Source organism: Dipodomys spectabilis, unplaced genomic scaffold (genome assembly GCF_019054845.1).
Source record: "Dipodomys spectabilis isolate Male_0828 unplaced genomic scaffold, ASM1905484v1 ptg000297l, whole genome shotgun sequence".
Taxonomy (NCBI): Eukaryota; Metazoa; Chordata; class Mammalia; order Rodentia; family Heteromyidae; genus Dipodomys; species Dipodomys spectabilis.
In genome coordinates, this window is record NW_024870974.1 from 14,639,636 (window position 1) to 14,654,949 (window position 15,314).

A 15,314-nucleotide genomic window follows, 5' to 3' on the forward strand; every position below is an offset into this window, starting at 1 on the left:
TTTGCCAGTATTGGACATACTGGTTAAAGAAAAATAATCTTAGGGAAATGAATTAACCAAGTGTTTTGGCTATTAGGATGACATACTATCTGACCAAAAAATGTCATTTCAAAGGCAACAATTTGTTCCACTCCCCAAGTGAAAAGCATGGCCACTGAGTCTGGTCACAGCCTCACAGCCCTTTTGCAATCCAAGAGGGCCTAACTGCCATGAGGCAAGTGGCCAACCCAAGGAACATGCTCCCCTCATGTTTTAACACAGCAGATCAGTGAGACTCATATACTAACAAGCACAAACTCAATGCTTGGAGAGTTCAAAGAAACAAGAGGAGAAACTGGGGTAACGGGAGGAGGGGAACAGGGTAACAAAGGTTCCTTTCCTTTTTTCCCCCGCTTCCTTATACATTTTTGTTTTTCAGTTCTGGGTATGGAAGCCAAAACTTCATTCATGCTAGGGAAGGCCCCTATCACAAAGTCACAACCTAGATTCCAGTAGGTTTCAAAGAAGGGGCTCTATGAAATGAGGCTTGAAGAACAGTTACCATGGTGGACAGAGGCCATACTCCCCAGAGCTGAAAGCATGAACAAAGACATAAAGGTTAAGAAAACCATGAACCCTGTGTGGTAAACAGCACAGACCCAAGGAGAGGTGAGGAGGGAGGGAAGGAAAGCAGCAGCAGCTGGGCAGAGGTAGCCCTGGGCACCCATGGAAACTCTCAGCAAGGCCCTGCTGGACTACAAGGGGGAGTGCAGGTCAATTCCACCGATGCTTCAGGAGAGAAGTCTCCTCTGTTGTGGATCCTGCTGACTTTACACCTAAAGTAGATGGCTTGGACCCCTCTGAAGAGCTCCTGACCGGAGTTTCCATCTGTGCATTCTATGCATGGGTGACCGTAACACCTCCAGATTCCACCTTGGAATCCAAGATGGCATCCAGCATCATGTGTAACCCCTGTGGGGTCAGTGTACTAGTTTCCTACCTTGATGGATGGCTTGCCTATGTCAGGTACAGATTCCTGTACCTTCCTTAACCCACATACAATCAATGCTGGAGGAGTGCTGTCCTAGGATTTCATACTTTCACATCACTTAATCTGCCACCTCCTCTCCATTCTCACTATCAAGATTTAATACTCAAAAGGAACTAATTTGCAATTCAAAGAACCTTAAAAATATATCATTACATTTGCACATTTAATCATACTACATTTCACATGCAAAAAAAATAAGTATTTTAGCCAAGTGGCTAACTGGCTTAACAAAAACTAAAAAACAGGCCAGCAATTAAACATGTGTTTCCCTGGTTCCCATTCCAACTTTCTCTGTTTCAGTTTACCATTCTCCACCAGTTAAGGATCTGATATCGATATCAGACTCTAGGGTTAAGTCATTCTATTATATATTAAAATAATTAAGCATGATTTTAAAATGTACTAAATATCTACTCTGCCTTTTACCTCTAGGATAGCAAATTACCATGAGATGCAATTCAATATTAGATTCATTAGATTTCAGCCATATGCTAATATACATAGGAAAGAAGAGACTAATGCAGTCATAAGCTGCACTCTGCAGTGACCCAGCAACAGTAGCAGACACCCCTTTCAATTCATCCAGGGGATTTAATTGTTGTTAATTGTACAGTTCCACTCATATGCAAATCACACATCAAGAATTTTCCTTTTAAATTGTAATTTTTCTTTCAATTCCTCCAGGCCCTGAAGTGTAATTGCTGAAGAATGGGCAAAAGAAAAGAACAGCCCTGCTAGGTCCTTCAGGCCCAGAACTAAGCACCTTAGCACAAGTCCCCACCCCATCTGTTTGCCTCTCACTGCCAGGTCTGCTCCCGCTTTGCACCTGGTTCTCCTTTTCACCCCCATCTCCCCTAACAATTTTCTCTCTCCTTCCAGTGTGAAAGGGTAACAAGCATCCCATGCACAAAAGCAAATGCAGCTGTGAAATAAACACCAGCCATAGAACACATCACGTGGTTTAATCTATTCAATCCTTATAGCCACCAGTTCCAGCTCAAGACTGTAACAGTGATCTGGGGGGGGGGGGGGGGGGGGAGGGGGGGGGAGGGGAGGGAATGCTGCTGTGACAAGTAAACATGAAAGAAACAAAAAGCTGTTGTACAAAACCTGATTACAACAGAAAAAAAATACTCAGAGGAAAATAAAGTTATTAGGAGAATCTTCACTGCAGCAGTGGGAACAGAGGAGTATCAGTAGCATTTCTCTGGATTTTCCAAAACTTCCAAGAGCTTCAGCCTCAGAGAATATAAAAATGGTATAAAAGTGGTATGCTTTTAATAACAACAAGAACAATAGGAAGGTATGTTCTTTCTAAATATAGTTTATAATTATATTCCTTGTTATGGATTCAGACCACACATTTCCAATTCATAAACTTTTAAAAAGCTAACAAAAGTTTTAATTGCAATATACTTGGCTATAGTATATTGCTGGATTCTCCCTAACTCCTGTTACTTCTCAAGTCTCTCCTGCTCCCAATGTGGACACCGAGGCTCATCCTCGGCCCTCTGGCTCTTACCTAAAATCATCCAACCCCAGCACTCACTTCGGCTCTCAAATCCCCACAGGTGCAGGAATAAGCTTTTGGTCTTAGCCACAACCCCCTCTGCTTACAAGGCCCAGCCTTGGAACCATCCTTGATCATGCTCCAGTCTGTCAGAAATTCTATGTACTTTCAAAACATAGCCAGAACCTCATCCATGCAACTGTCAGTCCAAGTACCAGCTGAGGGCAGCACTCAGTACTAACCCATTGCCTTGAAAAATCTAATTTAGGTCCAGTCCTTGCTCAGGTCACAATTCCCAGATGACTCCCACTTTTCAAAGGTGTCTCCTCCATACCACATAGCACTTAATTTCCTCTGCTCCTTGGTACATATTCCGTCCCAGCCACAGGGTCTTGTGGCTACTCTTAAGAACACTTCAGATATACAGAAAGCCAAGGCCTTGCAGACACTAATAATAAAACTATTTTCTTAACCAGATAGCTCATGGCAAATTCCTTCCTAATCTTCAAGTCTTATAAAATCTCACCCTGCTGATGGACCTCAACCCCCTACCACCATTAACCACAGGCCCTGGCCACAATCATGACCTCATCCCTTTTCCTTGCCTTTCTTCTTTGTGCCTATACTAGGGCTTAAACTCAGGGCCTCAAGCTATGGCTTAGCTTTTATTGCTCATGGCTGACACTCTACCACTTGAGCTTCATCTCCAATTCAGCTTTTTTGCTGGAAAATTGGAGAATGAGTCTCTCAGATCTGTCTACCTGCAATGTCTACCAATAGTGATCCTTGGCCTCATAAGTAACTAGGATCATAGGTGTGAGCCACCAGAATTAATATAGGCATAGACCACTGCTGTCCAGCAAAGACAGACGATTGTTTTTGGAGGGGAAGGAGCACTAGAGTTTGAACTCAGGGACTGGTACTAGCAAGGTAGGAACTCTGCTACTAAGCCATATCCCCAGTTCCTTTCTACATTTACACTGTCCAGCATTCAAGAGCGCTCCACAATCAGACTACATGGTCCACCTACAAGGATTTAGGACTATTTTCCAACTAATGGGTCCCCAGCATTCAGGGCAGCCACTCAAGTGACCTTTGTTAAATGAAAGAAAACTCAATTCAATTGGACTTATGAATTTATGACATAACAACTCAGGCTTCACAATATTTCTCCATTATTATTATTTTTTTGGGTCCGGTCGTGGGGCCTGAACTCTGGGCCTGGGCACTGTCCCTCAGCTCTTCAGCTCAAGGCTAGCACTCTACCACTTGAGCCACAGCGCCACTTCCAGCTTTTTTCTTTTTGTTTATGTGGTGCTGAGGAATGGAACCCAGGGCCTCAGGCATGCAAGGCAAGCGCTCTACCACTGAGCCACATTCCCAGCCCTATTTCTCCATTATTGAGAATGAAGCTGGCCTCATCCTAACATATGAGAAACTACAGGACGTGAAACATATTTCCCAAAGTTCATCTTCAACCTTTACCAAATCTAATTTACAGAGCAATGCAAATGTACACATTAGTGTTTTTAATCTAATGACAGGTTATTATTTCTCATTTAGCTTTTAGGAAAGTCTGATCTAATCATCCAAGGATATTCAAAATTAGGAGTGAATCACTGTCATTATGAAGATGGAAAAACAAGAAATTCAGAAATACAGAAGATATTGGAGCTTACTGAGAAAAGCAAGCTACTGAATCAAGCACTGGAAAGTTACAGAAGAGATAAAAAGGTAGAAACTGATTGACGAAGCAGATCTGGAATCGAAGAAGAGGTACAGGCTGCTAATCCTTGGCTCTGGAGAAACTTCTGAAAGTAAGAGTTGGGTCTTGTAGGTCTGGTTCAAATCCAAGACAGCCACCCAGGTCAGCAACACAGGAACCTGCAGCTTGCCACTGCTCAGATGAGCAGATCTGTAATCCTTCAATGAGGACAAAAGCCAAAACTTATATTTCTAAGCCAGTTACACAAAAACATAAATGTCATACAGACTCACTTTGCAGATATGAACCTCGTTCTCACATGTAGGCCCTCCTAGCTGTAAAATGTCCGATTGTAACCAATGTGATGTTAAAGGTATGAGGGATAAGAACCCCTAAACGCACTAAGCCTAAAGCCAACACCAATGATTCTTTTGTGTTGTTGGTGGTGGTCATGGGGCTTGAACTCTGGGCCTGGACACTGTCCCTCAGCTCTTCAGCTCAAGGCTAGTGCTCTACCACTTGAGCCACAGGGCCACTTCCGGTTTTCTGGTGGTTAACTGGAGATAAGAGTCTCACGGACTTTCTTGCCTAGCTGCCTTTGAACTGCAACCTCAGATCTCAGCCTCCTGAGTAGCTAGGATTACAGGCATGAGTCACTGGTACCCGGCAACCAATGATTCTTCAATAGTGTCAAAGCAATTCTTTTTAATATATAACCCAAAATGAGTGGAAACTGTTATGTGAAGCTGAAGAGGTCCCAACTAAGACGTAGATAAGCTCAGTAAGTACAATACAATACATAAGGCTGGGTCCAAAAATCAGCAAAGTTGGTAAAATTCTGGACACTAAAATACATTTTATGACTGTTTAAGAAAACAAATACTGCCAGGTGCAAGTGGCTCATGCCTGTAATCCTAGCTACTCAGGAGGCTGAGATCTGAGGATCATGGTTCAAAGCCAGCCCAGGCAGGAAACTCCATGAGAGGACTCTTATCTCCAATAAACCACTAGAAAACTAAAAGTGGTGACGTGGCTCAAGTTACAGAGCACTCACCTTGAGCTGAAGAGCACAGGGACAGCGCCCAGAGTTCAGGCCCACAACCAACACCAACACCACCACCACCACCAACAACAACAACAAAAAGCAAAAAGCATTGTAGATGGGGATAGGAGGGAAAAACTAGGAGAGAGAAAGGGAAAAGAGGATGTTGTCCAAAGAGAAATGTACTCATTACCTGACTTATGTAACTAACTTCTCTATACAACATCTTTATAATAATAAGAATAAAAAATTTTAAAGAAAAGTTAAAAAGTAATGGAGTATTTGCTACCTGTATGAAAAGCCCAGGTTAGATTTCCAGCATTGCGCATGGGGGGGAGGGGGGTAATATTTTCTTTTCTTTTTAACTGTATGGGGGGGGGTCTTTTTTTAGCACTGGGGCATATTTTCTTTTGTGGGAAGAAAGAGGAACCGTATTACTGAGGTTTAAACTCAAGGCTTCACATTTATGCTCTACCACTTGAGCCATATTCTCAGCTCTTTTACTTCAGTTTTAAGACAGGGACTCATGTTTTAAGGCTATGGTCAGCTTCAGACTATAATTCCTGTTCTTTGAGACAGGGTCTCACTAATTTTTTTTTTTTTTGCCTGAATTGGCCTCAAACTATAATCCTCCTATCTGTGCCTCCCAAGTAGCTAGAATCACAAGAGTGAGTAACATACCCAGCCCTGTATTTCCTTTATAAAAGAACCAACAGTTTCTTTCAGGAAGGACAAAAATTGGATTGTGGCAATGGTGCACAATCCTAAAAATATGAAGAAAAAAAACATTAAATTGCACTGAAATATGGCTGTTAACAATAAAGCTGTTAACAAAACAACAAAAACAATAGCCAGTAAATATACATGCCAATTTCCAAATTCAATCATTCTGTTAGAATCCCATATGGGGAAAAAAAAAGGAAGCCTTTCCTGACAATGTATTTTCTCACACAAGCAATCATCCAAGCCCTGTGTACACATATGTGCACATACAGATTTCTCATAAATAACAAAAATGTCATCTGCAGATGCGTCTCATTAGCACCATCCTCATTTCCCATCATTATGGGGCACTCTGTAAGCTCTAGTTAATTCCTATTATGCCGGTGCAAATTTATCTTGCCAGATATTAAGCCACCTGGCAGTTACAGGGAACAGCTTTGCCTGGAAGTAGCAGAGATCAGGGGATTGTGGTTTGAGGCTAACCCCAGGCAAAAAAAGAAGTCCAAGAGACTTCCTCTCCACCAATGGCTGAGCCTGACATGCCAGAAACAGCAAAGCCCATGTATGAGGATTGTAACACAGGTCAGCTTGAGAATTAAACAGAAAACCTACTTCAAAAATAACAACGCAGCCAGTGCTGTTGGCTCATGCCTGGATTCCTAGCTACTCAGGGGGCTGAGATCTGAGGATCATGGTTCAAAGATAGCCCAGGCAGGAAAGTCTGTGAGACTCTTATCTCCAATTAATTAACCATTAGAGAACTGGAAGTGGTGCTATAGCTCAAGTGGTAGAGTGGTATAGCTTGAGAAAAAAAGCCCAGGGTCCAAGTTCAAGCCCCACACCTAACCACAAAAAAAGCAGCAGCAGCAGCAGCAAAACAGGGATAGAGGAGTGATTCAAGTGACAGAGCGCCTGCTTAGCAAGCTCAAGGACTAGAGTTCAATCCCCAGTACTGCCATTAAAATTTTTAAAAAAAGCTGGTAGAATTTTGGCAGATCTTGATCATGTGATTATTAGAATTTTGTAGTATATTTAAAAATCCTATTAGTTTAATTCAACTGCCATTAATTTGGTAAATGAAAAAAAAAATTGGAAGGAAAGAGACAGTTTATTAGATAAGGCAGGGTTCTAAGACCTAGACAAGATGCATCTGAGCTCAATCAAAGAAGACATTTAGAAGGTATCAGGTACAGTACTTGAATCTGAATTAGCAGATTCCCCATAGGGGGTAAAGCAGAAAGCCCAGAAGTAATGTAGGTGAGAGAGACTGCTTGAAGGATTGTTTTATTAGGGTTCTAGTGAGTACCTTAAACTGTATTCAGCAGAGAAGCATCAGAAAGTGAGTGACGGTCTCATCAGTCAATTGAGTGGACATCGGATGTAGGACCAAGGATGGTACCAGAGGCAGCTCTCAGGTTTTGGATCATGACTTTGAAGCACCTACCTTCATGGTATGACAAAGGTACCAGCTGTCCTTATTAGCCAGTCAGTGCCCGTGGTTCTGGGACTGCTGGAAACTGGGCATACACTCTCCTTCCTCAAACCATTTATTTACCTTCTAATACAAGTACCTAATTCCTCGTATGAAATCCCTTTCTGCTTAAAATAGCTAGCTTGTTTCCTGTAGCTTGTTGCTGCGATTGAAGAATTTTAAAGTGGGAATTAACTTCTTTGGAGACAGAAGGTTCATGAAATATTCTGAATGCCCATTGCTCTGACTGGTTCTTGTAATGAGTGCACTGGGACTGCTTGAGAGAAAGAAGCTACCCCACCATCCCAAATATATTTCCAGGCCCAATTCCAGAGATTCTGATTTGGTCTAATTAGTGGAGCCCCGGAACACAATCTTTAAAACCGTCTGTGTTAAGACACTGTAGCATCACCATGACAAAACACCTGAGAAAAATCAACTAAGGGAGATTGCTTTATTTGGCTCACAGTTTTAAAGGTCTGAGTCCATGCTCAGCTAGCTCTGTTGTTTTAGGCCTGGGAGGCAGAAACACCATGGAAGGACATGTGGAACAAAGCTGCCTACAAAACTGTCAAGAAGCAGAGAGAGAAAGGAAGGGTTTGGAGATAAACACTTCTTCCAATCAGACCCCACCTCCTACTCACCTATTTAATAGGTGTCCATTGATGAAGTTGGTGCCCCTCCCTTTTGCCCATCACCTGGCAGCCAAGCTTTTACCACCAGCCTTTTGGGGATGACACTTCACATCAAACCACAGCAGCATCGCCAGCTTATGTCAGAGAGACAGCCAATGTGGATAGCAGTGGACTGAATGATTTCTTGACTCTGTAAACTGGTGCTCATAAAGATTCCTTCTTAGAAGGAAATGTTTAAGAGCTATACGTTTTTCAAGATTCCTCTATAGATGATTTACCTTTTCTTTGATTTCAAAGGATAAACTGTCACCGCTGCCAACATGTGGCAGTGTTACTAATGTGGGAGAACTGGTGCCTGTAAAACAAATAGCAGTAGAATTTACTGAGCTCTGGAGGCCAGGTGGTTAGATGGCAAGTGTTATTCCACTCTTCTTTGACTTCTATACCATCCTCCACCCTCTCCCAAATCCCAGTCCTCGTATCTATCCCTCTCTTCGTCATCTCTGATGACTTTTCAAAGTGCATGCTAATATATAGTTAGGAATATCACCACTGTTCCCTTATCTAATAGTATCTGCTAATTTGAAATTAATTAAGTCTCTGCACCACCATGCCCACCTCAACCAGAACTTTTATACAGCATTTTCTGGGGAAGTGAATGGGCACAATTGTAGAACACAACTCCTAGCCTGTAAGAGTTTATCAGTGGAGCAGCAGCGATCTAAGGAAAAACAAAAGGAGATGGCTCACATCTGTAATCCTAGCCACTCAAGAGGCTGAGGGCTGAAACTCCTGGTTCAAAGCCAGCCTAGGTAGAAATGTCTGTGATATTCTTATCTCCAATAGCTGGAACTAGAGGTATATGTACTCAAGTGGTAGAGTTTCAGTCGAGCAAAAAAGCTAACGATCTAGTGCAAGGAGTTCAAGCCTCAGTACTGGCCAACCCCCCACTCACACCCCCCCCCACATACATGAGAAACCACAAGAATTTTAGATGCTGCAAACAGAATATTTAAAACCAATATGAGCTGTAAACTACTTAATTTGATATAATGGTGGTGGTTCTTTTCTTAAAGCATAAAGTGTCTCCTTAAATTAATATATGGTAGCGTCTTGTGAAATAGCCAAGAGTCCATTTTTGCAATCAGCTCTTACTTAACAAAATACACAGAATGATTTCAAAACATGAGTATACAGAAAATTTCCCAGAGGTTCCTTGGAGGGGTAGGGGGGAAAGAGAGGTCGTTAAGGCAAACAAACTTATTCCTAACACAGGGATTCAGGCCAGAGAATACACAGCAATATGACAGAGATGGCCCTTAATTCGATCCTTTTGTTTTTTCCCTAAACAAACTACTTTTCCTACCAGACCTGGCGCTGTATTTGGGCTTATGTTAAGAATTTCCACCTCTGCGGATTCTGTTTTCTCTCACTGATTTTCATCTTTCAAACCACTCCTTCCCACTGTGCACTAGCTGCTTCTAATCAGGAGTCCACATGGGTTTTCTTACTTTACATATTTGCTCTTAGAAAATGGAAACATACACACTGAGTAAGTTTCTCTTTAGTTATGTTGAAAAAGCCTGGATCAATTTAAGTGGAAACTTTGCTTTCATTTCTTTCTCCAGCCCATCTACGTATGTTTAGAACTAAGTTGGGTACAATTTCCTTTATACAAAGTTCAACATGATAATCTATCATTTCCTTTATTACTGCGCGTACAAGTGGCTCTATACAGAAAAGAACACATCCACTTTCTAGAGGTGAAAGCTCAACTTCACAGACACTAGGTTAAGTGTCATTTCTCATAAGCACCAAGATAAAACAAAGCACAGAGTATGATCCCAAAAGGCAGCGGATGAGATGTTTCTGGAGTTCTCTGGACAGCAGTCTTGATCCCCTCAGAGGCTACAACTCTCCCAGGCCTTAGTCTATACACTACAGGTACACTACTGACTCCTAGTGTGACCTACATATCACAGTCAAATAAAGACCAGTGTTGGTTGATATTTCCCAGCTTCCAAAGTCTACTGCCTCTCCCCATGGGGGGGCTGGCTCCCCCAAATCCAGTCCCTATATCCCTATATTCCCCATTTTATTTGCTGACATTAATCTTGAGAACACCAAAACAGAAGTATGTGTTATACTGCTTGGCTTGTTAGACAGCAATTTTGACAAACACATTTTGTGCTGTCAAGGCCAAGGCAGGGCACCTGTAATAGGCAAGACCAACCCTTATTTTAAAGAAAGTAGGAGAACACAAGAGAAAACAGAAGTGGGAAAGTTATGCCCTCCTTAAGTTCAAAAGTAAATATTCCCTCTTGTACTTACTTTTAAACTTACAGCTTCTCTCTCATTATTGTTCTGCTGTTTTTATACTCCCTACATTCCCATAGGAGAATGGTTTGTCTGACTACACATACTATTTTAAAACCAGTAGTCTTTTTTCCCCATTATTTAAAAACATGCCACATAGTTTTCTCCAGTAACTGGAAAAGGACACATCAAAATATAAAACTTATGTTCTGCAACCCACACAAGTCTCCCATGCCAACTGCTAGGGGAAGACACACACAGGCCTGCTCTCTGTTCTGCTTTCCAGTAAAAGGATTTCCCTACCTGGGAAGTTTCCATATTTACAAGTAAGTAACAAACCTGGAGAGACAAGATATAACCTGCTTTGGTTGATCTAATGCCAAAATCTGGAAGTAGACTACAATATATCACTCCCAGTTAAAAAATCCACCCTTGGGGCTGGAAGGACGCCCACCTGGTGAGCACAAGGCCCTGGGTTCGGTACTCAGCCCTGGAAAAAAAAGAAAAAGAAAAAAAAAATCCACCCTTATACATAGGGCTTTCCACTTCATAGACTCTTGGATACAGATTAAGGTCATGGCAGCCAATGCCTTACAATATGGCAAGTAAATTCAGATCAGACTATGGAGAGAAGCAGTCACTCAGTTAATGATATGGTTATACCTCTCATATAAGACCAAATATCATTAGTGAAGCCTCTCAAAATTGTAAAAATACAGCACTAAAAGGATGAAACTGAAGAACAACACATGTATCATGGCTAACTAAGCTATGAAAAACAAATGAGTAGTACAATTCCTAACTCATATTGCATAATGAGCCTTCCACTAGGGTATGAGGTAACTAGACTTGACCCTTGTTTATCTGTCTAGATAAATGTGGTGATTATCTTTTCTCTCCACTGTTTCCTCAAACTAAAAGGCAGCTACAAGGTATGAAACTCTAAAACATGCAGGTGAAGAAGGCTTGGAACGGTAGAAGGGGCACAGGCCTGCCATGCATCAGGTGACAGCAGTCAGTGGCTTCATCAATGCCCTAAAGGATAAGAAATAGATCCTTCAGAATGGAGCACCGTGTAATACAATTCATTTGCTTCTATCAGTCAAAAGTCTCTGTCTAAAACAATGCCGATTCTTACCCATGAACTCTTGTGTCAGAAGTAAAAATGAAAAAAGGCTGCTCCCTAAGACCTAAAAGGAATCCTTCAAGCCTTTCTATTAGGGCTAAATAACCTCACTCATCCAATACTTACTGTGTCTTACCATGTCTTGAGCAGTTCCAAACAAAAAAGGACACAAAGATAGAAAGCACCAATAAAGCAAGCACAGGCTTTCTCTCAAGAGCTCAGAATCTGACACGAAATCTTAATCACCAGACCTATGAAATTCTTCCCTCCTTCCCATGTTTCTGAAGTATTTTGTACAAACCTCTATTACAGGGCATTTCACAATGTGACAGTGGCTGTTCACAAGCCTTGCCAGCCTCAGAACAAGACGACAAGCTTCATGAGGGCAATGAAAGTGCCCAAGCTTTATATCATTAGTCCAATACAGAACCAGCAAAAGAAAGTGCTCAAGAAACTTGCAGCAGAGTACCTAAAGTGAGGGCTACATAAAGAACATGCAGGGATAGAAGATGCCAAGGAGCTGAAGGGCAAAAGGAACCAGGGTTGGCCTATACACTCTAGGTCCTTGATGCTCTGAAAACTGCCCTATGTTGGGGCTGGGAAGGTGGCTCAGTGTTTGCCTTGCATGCATGAGGCCCTGGGTTCAATTCCTCAGCACCACATAAGCAGAAAAAGCCGGAAGTGGCGCTGTGACTCAAGTGGTAGAGCGCTAAGCCTTGATCTGAAGAGCTGAGGGACAGCGCCCAGGCCCAGAGTTCAAGCCCTAAGACCGGCAAAAAACAAAACAACAACAACAAAAAACCTGGCCTATAGCTAGTGTTACTACATTACCTGCAAGTCTCAGACCACAATCTAGACCTAACTCACAGTTTCCAGATTACCTAAGCAGATAGTCTATGTACACGGTGATGTTTGAGGACTACTGAGCTGAGAAATTTGAGTGGGAAAGCTACTGAGATTCAGGCAGCAGGAGCCAAAAGAAGAAATGTACAAAATGAAGCTTTTAAAATGGTGATGAACAAGTGCTCTAAAGATACAATGAGAATCATTATTTTTAGCCTAAGAAAACCAGGGGGGAATTCTGTTTAAAATCTTATGAACGAACTTCCTAATTCAAGTCTACTGGGTTTGTTTGCATCACTCTCACACATTTGAGAATGTTCATTCTGTGTCTAGTTACATCAGCCTATAAACCACAGAAAGGCACTTGGACAGTGTGCCATTATCACACTTAGTATCATTAAGTATGCTTCACCATTCAAACAGTAATGTGGTTCTTAAATATGAGCCAGCCACCAGCTGACCCCTATAAAGACAACACAGGTCCTGTCAGCTGCTCACACCATTCTCGCTGACTCTCACTGATGGCCTGTGGGAGAAAAAGTCCCATGGGGGGGGAGCGGGCAGAGTACCTCCAGACTGGCTGATGTGCAGTCAGCAATGAAGATACTCTCTGCGCCTTTGTGCTCCAGTCTGCTCTGCAACCCACTATGCCTTCCAACCCTCAACTTTATATCCCAGAAGCACTGCTTTAATGAAACTTTACACAATCTGCTGCCTCAGAAGTAAAGGAAGAAAGTCTGAGGGGCACTACATGCTGCAGTGAGTTGCTAAGTGAGGTCCTGTGGTTGGGAGAGGTAGGAAGAAGAGTTCAGTGTACTCCCAAGTGACCAGCATTAGCTATAAGAATAGGGGGCAGGGGGCACAGGGCTGGGAAGGTGGCTTAGTGATAGAGTGCTTGCCTAGCATGCATGAAGCCCTGGGTTCAATTCCTCAATACCACATGCACAGAAAAAGCTGGAAGTGGTGCTGTGGCTCAAGGTAGAATGCTAACCTTGAGCAAAAGAAGCTCAGGGACAGTGCCCACCCAGACTCTGAGTTCAGGCCCTACGACTAGCAAAAAAAAAAAAAAAGTAGGAGGGAAAATTATCTTTTGTTTTCTTCTTCATTTCAAAATTAACTGGATTTTCCCTCCTATGGGTCAAATTTACACCTCTGTCAACAATGATGGGGCCAAGTATTAGAACAGTCCTTAGTTTCTCAAATATTTTCAACATAATTCAACAGTTTGGAATAACATGGCTTGCTGATGCCTGACAAAAGATTTGGAGATCATCTTCACAGAAAACTATTTGGGGTTCTGATTAGACACAAAATAGTAAGAGCACAGAAGTTAAAGTTAAGGGCTGGGAATATAGCTTAGCAGTAGAGTGCTTGCTTAGCATGTATGAAGCCTTGGGTTCGATTCCTCAGTACCACATAAACAGAAAAAGCCGGAAGTGGTGCTGTGGCTCAAGTAGTAGAGCGCTAGCCCTGAGCACACAGAGGCTCAAGGACAGTACCCAGGCCCTGAGTTCAAGCTGTAAGACCAGCAAAAAAAAAAAAAAAAAAAAAAAGTTAAGGTTAAATCTTTTAGCCCTTAGCTAATATTTTTTTTTTTTTTTTTGGTCCGGTCATGGGGCCTGAACTCTGGGCCTGGGCACTGTCCCTCAGCTCTTCAGCTCAAGGCTAGCACTCTACCACCTGAGCCACAGCGCCACTTCCAGCTTTTTTCTTTTTGCTTATGAGGTGCTGAGGAATCAAACCCAGGGCCTCAGGCATGCAAGGCAAGCGCTCTACCACTGAGCCACCTTCCTAGCCCCCTTAGCGAATTTTTTTTAGAATTGAGAACCAGTACCACAGAACTATTATATGATAGCAAAAACAGCCTGAGCCACAAAAACTTCATTCTTAAATCCTATGAAACCTATCACCATTAGAGCAGGCTCAGGAAAACACATGCTGGTGGTGACATGGGACTTCCTCTACCTCACCCAGATGACCAAGGGAGGTCAAGGCTCCAGTAGCTGGTGAGCAGAATGAGTGGGGGAACTACGGAGTGGTGGGCAGTGATGGGAGTGTGAGATGACCTAGAAATGGACTGAGGCACAGGATGGCTGAAACTACCTCCTGGACAGTCACTTGTGCATTCTAACAAACACAATAAAAGGATAGCCAGCACCAAAACGCTGGTGCTGAAGCTACCAGAAAAAAAAAATACCAGAAGACCACTGCTCTTCAACAACTTCATCTTGAGGGGTAGCGAGAGAACAAATAACTGGGCAGGACAAAAGCAGGGAGCTGGAGGAGGTAGCAGGCTTTTGGCAAGAGGCCCTGAGCAAGGCAGACCCTGGGCAGGTGCAGAGGATGGGCCCTGGCATCCTGACCTTGCATCTTCCTTCACTTTCAACCTGGGTTTCTTCCTTTCCCTGGCGCTTAGCACAGAGGCTTCCCACGGCACCCTTGGAAGAGAAGAGGTTTTGTTTCCCAGGTCTTCTAATATATGCACAAAATGAAAGTCTGTATGCCTGCTTAACAATTATGAACATAGAAAGTTGAAATTAAGAGGGCCACAATACAAGTTAAGCTTCAAGGTGAGATTGTCCTATTTCACGAGACAGCTGTTGCTAGGGTTCCCACGTCACCCTGCACATCTTCCCTCCCCCTTTCCCTCACACACCGCCCCAGGATGTCAGAGCCCACTGCAAGCAAACTCTCACTCCAGCCTTGCTCTCACGTACATTATGTTTGATGATTGAGAGAATAATTATAGAATCCTTTTATTCTCCATATTTTTGAAAGATTGTACAACAAACACATATTTTTTCGGTAACAAGAAAAAAAATACCTTAAGCCAGATTGCAGGTGGATCATGCCCGCAATCCTGGCTACTCAGGAGGCTGAGATCTGAGGATTGAGGCTCAAAGCCAGCCCAGG

General features: G+C 42.7%; 1 protein-coding gene across 7 annotated transcripts in view; it reads right to left on the bottom strand.

The window, feature by feature from the left end:
• The window catches only part of Tmem131l (transmembrane 131 like), a 127,146-nt gene that overhangs the window by 75,135 nt on the left and 36,697 nt on the right, over positions 1–15,314 (bottom strand). Inside the window, exon 2 of one of the 7 annotated variants that reach the window (XM_042701733.1) lies at positions 10,887–11,467. The exons of 5 other annotated variants lie outside the window; for them this stretch is intronic. In XM_042701733.1, coding sequence (XP_042557667.1) covers positions 10,887–10,966 — 80 coding nt within the window. In that variant the 5' untranslated portion in view covers positions 10,967–11,467. Of the gene's footprint in view, positions 1–8,394; positions 8,454–10,886; positions 11,468–15,314 lie in introns of those variants that run through there. One more of the 7 variants, XM_042701735.1, reaches the window with a different exon arrangement.